At 31.9% G+C, this 6,902-nt stretch overlaps 1 protein-coding gene across 1 annotated transcript; it reads left to right on the forward strand.

Annotated features, from left to right (window-relative positions):
* Window positions 1-1,478: 1,478 nt before the first annotated feature.
* LOC140446838 (uncharacterized) lies at window positions 1,479-5,958 on the forward strand. Its single transcript, XM_072539422.1, has 5 exons — window positions 1,479-1,979; window positions 2,037-2,465; window positions 4,024-4,260; window positions 4,338-4,656; window positions 4,717-5,958. Exons 1-5 carry the CDS (start codon window positions 1,565-1,567, stop codon window positions 5,483-5,485), a joined length of 2,169 nt encoding a protein of 722 aa, XP_072395523.1. The 5' UTR covers window positions 1,479-1,564; the 3' UTR covers window positions 5,486-5,958.
* Window positions 5,959-6,902: the final 944 nt, after the last annotated feature.

Here is a 6,902-nt window from a genome sequence, read left to right on the forward strand (position 1 = left end):
ACAGATAGAAGCTGGCGCGGAAAATTGAGCCGTTGTTTATTTAATATTTTGTGGTTTAAGCTTGTCCCTTGTCCGGCCCGTAGATTATGAAGAAATATACAAAGATAAGACATCAGGGGTGTACATATTTTAATTTTTTTTTTAATTTTTAATTTTTTATCATAATGAAAATAAAGTTATTTAGAAAATTCCAAAAAGTTAAATTGTAGTTAAAGAACGTAAATAGTCGATTGATACTGGTGAGGCACTGCCTCACCTGCCTCATAGGACCAGCCGCCCCTGTCGACTAGTGGAATTTCTAGGACGAATACAATTTTTTAATCGAGTTGATATGCTTGAAGTTTTATTATATCAATATACTGGGCTATATTTGATGTATAAATGGGCAATGGTAATACATTATTTTGTAATGATTGTGAGATGGTTTTCAATGAATCTAGTAAATCATTGGGCGAAATAATTGAACTGTGTAAAATTTGCAACCCAGAAAAAGTGATTGCATTCAAAATGTCATTGAGATAATTTTCTAAAAATATGTAGCATTCTATTAATGATTCACACAAATATAAGGTTTGTAATGGTGCACGGTAAAATGATATGTTGTTAGCAATGTCTAGAAGAGTAGTTTTGATATCGTTTAGGTCTTTGTTAAAAGTTTCTTCATCTATTTGTAATTTTTGGATAGTACTGTTAAAAGATTTTATAACAAAAGTTTTAACAGAGATTTGGTTCTTTAGAAGTGTTTCTATTTGATTTTCATTTGTGGTGATCCTATTTATACATTGATTGAAATATTCACCGTCTGGTGCGTCTAAATTTCCACTAATAGATTTCCATAAGGTTCCAACACCATTGATTAATCCTCGTTTTTGGCGTGGATTATAGGCTCGTGTGTCGGCAATCACTTCTCTATATTTTAAATTTACGGAATTTTAAATGTCTTATCAAACTAATGTGTGTTTGTACTTCGGATTGAAATGCAAGTTTTCTTGGTGTATCGGCATTAGTAAATCTATCTAGCAAGTTTTCTAAAATTCTGTCGTTGTTGTATGTGGCAGTTTTTATAGAGAGCAATTCCTTGTAAACAAGTAATGTCCATTTATCGTTAGATATTCGAATGGTACTGCTACGATAGATGATGACGAATCGTATGGCTCAGAACTGTAAACATATTTATTACTAATATCTTTTCTATTCAAGTATTTTCTAGATCATACACCGGCCGGCGGAGACCCCAGGTAGTGGCCGATGGGTCCCCTCCGATAAAAAACCTGCTTTTGATGAGACTACACTATAAACGGCCACCTACGTTTGCTGTGATTGGTCACAGCATAAGGGGTGTCTATGCTGTGGATTGGTCGGCATCTTCATCTGATTTTGAATTTTTCAGGTTATGTATCTCTCTGTTTGGCGCTTAAACATATATGATTAGGCGGTTTTATACAATTTGCCAATAAGCAAGCACACATAAAATTTTAATTTAAATTTTTGTCATTGATTTTTAAAAATCTGTTCGTTAGAACACCATATTTAATTACCTAAGACTTTGTTTTAGCAAGCAATTATGGATTCTGTCTATCCATCTACTTCAACAAGCCCTATTCCATCTACTTCAACAAGCTGTGAAATTAACTCAGGAGCCTGCCATCTTTGCAAAATATTTAAAAATGTGGAATTACGAAATCGTCATATCAAAAGAATACATAAAATAGATGTGTCGATTAAGAAAATTAATCACATTATTTGTCCCTTATGTGAACAAGAAACTAATTTAAAAAGCCATGAGAACTTACGAAAACATTTAAAGGAGAACCACCAGGTGAGTATTGAATTAATAACTTTTGAATTTTCTAGTTTTCAAGAATATGAGACATGGAAAGACATGCAGAAATTGGAGACAAGTTATGCTAAACAGAGAGCAGTTCGTACAAAGGAGTATAAGATAGTATATTATCATTGTAACAGAAGTAACTTGAATGGTAGGTCCAGTACTTTGTTACTTCAAATAATTGAAACTTATACTAATCTATATTTAGGATATAAGCCCAACTATAAAATTAGGACGGAGAAATCTGGTGGATCAATTAAAATTAAAGGAGTGTGTCCCTCCAGGCTGATTTGCAAACTGAGAGATCAAGGACAAGTTTCAGTCAGTTATTGGAAAATACATGTTGGACATAAAGAGGAATTAAGAACCATGCATCCGTCAAAAGCAGAAGAAAAAATGATTGTAGAGAAGTTAACATCTGGGGTGCCATTTAGCAGAATTTTAGAAGATTCAAGAAAATTGGAAACACCAAAACTAGAAAGACTTGCCCTATTAACAAGTAAAGATCTCTCAAATTTGTCCAGGAAGTATAATACGTATAAGAAACAAGATCAAAATGATATGGTAGCAACGGCTTTAAAGGTTCAGGAATGGAATGATAACAACAAGAATTACGCTTTCTTATTCAAGAAGGAAGGTAAAGACCAATCATTTTTTTATGCCTACTACAATTATAATTAATCCTATTCCAATTTGACTTGTGTGAATTGTTATCACGTGACTCATGTAACAAACCTTACTCTTAGCAGACTCAACAACATTCATCCCTTTTTATGAAATATTCAATATACATTTTTAAATAATATATCTCCTAAGATTGTAGTTATTGGTTTTTTTACATTAAAGCTAATTTTGGGGTCTTAGTCTGTTTAAGAATACTTGTCCATTCTGATCTATCTCACACTTTGCTCTTCCAGTTTTTGATTTTTAAAATTTTCATGTCTTGCTTTATTTGTTCCTTATATCTAATCTTCCTTTAGTTTTATTTCCAACTGGAATTATTTGTTTATTTTGGAAGGGATTACATCTTCTTTTATCTGTGCTACACTTTCTTTATACTGAAATTGTCCTATTTGTATGAATGTTATAATATCCAGATCCTGGTATTCCCTTTATAGTTAAAATGTATATCTTCTTATCCACATACAATTTTCTGTTACTGTATATGTGGCTCAAGATTTATCTTTCAGAATTAGCTTATTGGCTTTCTTCACTTTTAGTAAGTGTGCATGTTTCAGATACATCTGTGAATAACTTATTAAGGTTTTATATAATTGGCACTTAGTTTTTTCTTGTATTATTACCTGACTGTTGTTGTTTAATTAAGCCATGGTAACTATTATTGGCTATGGATATTCTTCTACATAATTATTTGTTAACACTAGTATTACATATAACTAGTTATCTTATATAAGTTTGTTACACTTCAGTGCTATACTCTTATGTAGTTAGGTGTTATCACTGAGTACCTACTGTTTTGCTGCTACATGTATTTTATTTTAGCTTGATTGGTTTTCAGTTTACTTGTCCATGCAGTTTGTTCTATCTGATTAAGTTCCTCTATAATATTTTATATTGTTATTACTATTATGTTAACATCATTTTTGCAAAAGCTAGTTGTCTGCATACTTATTGATTATCATTTCTCATGAATTTACTCTTTCTATCTTCTTAAGTATCTTTTGCTTCTACTTATCTCTTCCCACATTGTTGCTGCTTCCCTTTACATGCTGTTTTTTCTTTCAGTTATTAATTTATATTCTTAGTCAAACCATTAACTTCTTTGTTTTTTCTGCATGCCTATTACTTCTTTGGATGCATACCTTATGGCATTTTACAGGTTCCCCATTCCTCATTTATGTTTTCATGCCTTACTTTATTTTATAGTCTGTTGTTGAAGGTTCTTTTGTATTCTTTATTTTTGTTTTCATTTTAGAGCCCTTCTATATGCTACCTTTTCCACAAATCACATGTTTTAACACATAATGGGCTCAGTACTATACTAGGAGACTCAAATTGTTGGAGTTTTAAGTTATCTTTTTTAACTCAACTCAACTCAACTCAAAAAATAGGACGAATGATTACCTATTAAAATATACAATAAAATTTCAGTCTCTTACCATTAATTTATCTTTAATTATCTCTAAACTATAAATTTTCGGTAAACTATAATTTTGGGGTTTTATTTTTATTAGGAGAACAACATGATGTACTTAAAAAAGAAGATTTTGCCTTAGGATTTATGAATTCTGTAATGGAAGATAAATTAAGAGAATTCCCTAGCATAATTTGTATGGATGGTACACACGGCACAAACAAGAGGGGAATGGATTTAACAGTCGTACTTATTAAAGATGACAGAAATACAGGATTTCCAGTTGCGTTCTTACTGTCAAACAGATTGGACCAACTAGTTCAAGAGGTTTTTTTAGGTATGTATGTGTATGTATATGTATGAGTAGTGGCAATTTATGATTAGTAAGTAAAAATAATTTTCAACAACTTTTAGGTGCCCTCAAGAACAGAATGCAGACCGGAATTCATGCGGAACATTTTATGAGTGACGATGATGGAAAATATTATAATGCATGGGTGAAGATTATGGGCAACCAACCAAAAAGGCTTTTATGTACCTGGCACGTCGTGAGAAATTGGAATATTCAAGGGAAGAAGAAAATAATGGATCCAATTTTGAAGAAACAGATGAAAACTGAGATGAAAAGAATTATTAATGAAACAGATGAAGATCGATTTATGGAGTTGTGTAATAAATATATAATCAAATTGCAAGAGGCAAATGAGATAGATTTTTTTAATTATCTGGCATGGTAAATAAATATATGAAATCATACATTTTAAGTCATCCTTAAGTATATTTTTTTTTGTAGGTATTACTTTCAGAATGAAGAGAGAATCAAAATGTGGGCCCATTGTTACAGAAGAAATTCAGGAATAAATACAAACATGGCGATAGAATCTTTCAACAACCTACTGAAGACCAACCACCTTAGGAGAAATGCTGGAGTATCAATCGAGAAGTTGTTGGACACAATCGACGATCTAGTGGACATCAAAATGTGGAAGAGGATTATAGACATTGAAAGACCAAATGCGAACAATTATCAAGACAGGGTTATATCAAAAGCACACAAATTGGCAGAAACGATGAAAAACAAAGTGGAGGTTAAGAGAAATGTGAAGGTATATGGTCAATTTCAGGTAAAGTCATTTAGAGATCCTAATAAATTATATAATGTAAATATAAGGCAAGTATGTGAAAATGAATGTAAGACATTGTATTGTAGAGTATGTAAAATTTGTATTCATCGCTACCAGTGTGAGTGTGCTGAATATGTGGTGAGGAATACCTTGTGTAAGCATGTGCACTTGGTGAGAATGCATGAGGAGCGTGAGGGAACTAACTCTGTTTTAGATGATGCTGCAAGGTGTTTGGCAGAAACTTCATTTACCAAATCAAAGCATCAGGAGGAAATTAATGAGTTTGTCAGAGGGAAGGTAGAACAGACAAATGTGATCCAGGAAAACACCAAGCGATGTCTTCAAAAAGAAAACGTCAAAAATGTCATAGACAGCTTAGATGACTTAGATGATGAAATTTATACAGAAGCACGTGACGATATTATGAGAATTGCTTAAAAAGCAAAGCGTAAGATGAAGAAAAAATATCAGGAAACCACTAAGGATATTACAAAGAAGCGAAAAATGGAAAAGCAGGAATATTTTCCTTCCAATAAAAAAGAAACTGATTAAAAATTAAATTTGAACCATTCTTGTAGCTCACATGTATTTTGTGTTTTTGTATCTGTATTGAACTTTTATCATAGTTTTATAGGCTTATTTACAAGAGAGTTAGTTAATTTAACATTATTATATGTTTACTATGTTTACTTGATAAGTAATATATGTAGTAAAATTTCATAAAAATATATGTATAAATGCTTAGTTTAGGCCTGAATTTTAAAGTAGTGTTAAGTAATGTATTTGTAGACTTTTATATTAGAATGTTATTTTTAAACCGGGATGTACTGGGCCCTAGGCGAGGTTTAGAGGGGTTTTCCTTCGCCATTACAACAATAACGGCCCCCCTCCTTTGATTTCCCAGATTTTTAATAAAGAATAAAGACATTTTAAACATAGCTATTTAGTGTTTTATTTGGTTTGCAATAGTTATTTCCAGTAAACATCTGCTTCATTTTGTTGACAATGATAATTTTTCATAGCACTCAATTCACAAGATATCTTTTTATTATCCTACATTTGTGGTAAAATCTAACAGAGTTTAGTGTAAGGTTATAAAAAATGAAAATGGATAAACGTCAATTTGGATTTATGCAAGGCAGGTCTACAACAGCAATTTTTGTTATAAGACAGCTAAGAGATAGACTTGCATAGTATTATTAATCTTGAGAAAGCACATGACGAAGTTATCAGAAACCTACTGTGGTAGAGATTAAGTAGGAAAGGAGTGCCGGCTGAATATGTTAGTGATGTATTAGCAGGTAACAACCATAATAGTGTTAAAACAACTATTATAGTGTTAGAACGATTACAGGTGAAACTGCCAAATTTTGTGTGAAAATAGGGCTTCATCGGGGTTTCGTGTTAAGCCGATATTTATTCTCATGTGTGCTGGATTAGATGAACTGAACCTCCTTGGTATTAGTAGAAAAGACTAGAGTAGTGGAGACAGGTCCTTGAAGAAAAAGGATTAAAATTAAGTAAACAAAATATTTAGAATATTCTTTTAAAGATGGTCCAGATAGAGTCATTAGCTTGGATAGACAAGAACTCCCAAAAGATGATAATTTTAGGATCGGTATTACTTTTTTATCTATAATATTTCAATTAAAGATAAACGAAAGAGGCAAATTGGGTGATGTGTAATAAAAAAGGTACCTACCAAGAAAACTAAAAGGTAAGTTGTATAGGACTGTCTTAAGACCGGCTATTATGTATGGTACTGAATGTAGGACAGGAAAAAAAGGGATGAAGAGAAATTGCATTTTTCTGAAAAACCATAATCTCATACAAAAAGCGGAGAGATACTTAGTAA

The sequence above is a fragment of the Diabrotica undecimpunctata genome, chromosome 7 (genome assembly GCF_040954645.1).
Source record: "Diabrotica undecimpunctata isolate CICGRU chromosome 7, icDiaUnde3, whole genome shotgun sequence".
NCBI classification, from domain to species: Eukaryota; Metazoa; Arthropoda; class Insecta; order Coleoptera; family Chrysomelidae; genus Diabrotica; species Diabrotica undecimpunctata.

Bases quoted from the DNA above. Each gene is read 5' to 3' on its own strand.
- LOC140446838 (XM_072539422.1), top strand. From the start codon at position 1,565: ATGGATTCTGTCTATCCATCTACTTCAACAAGCCCTATTCCATCTACT. The intron at 2,466-4,023 runs GTAAAGACCAAT...TATTTTTATTAG, and splicing joins TTTCTTATTCAAGAAGGAAG to GAGAACAACATGATGTACTT. The intron at 4,261-4,337 runs GTATGTATGTGT...AACAACTTTTAG, and splicing joins AGTTCAAGAGGTTTTTTTAG to GTGCCCTCAAGAACAGAATG.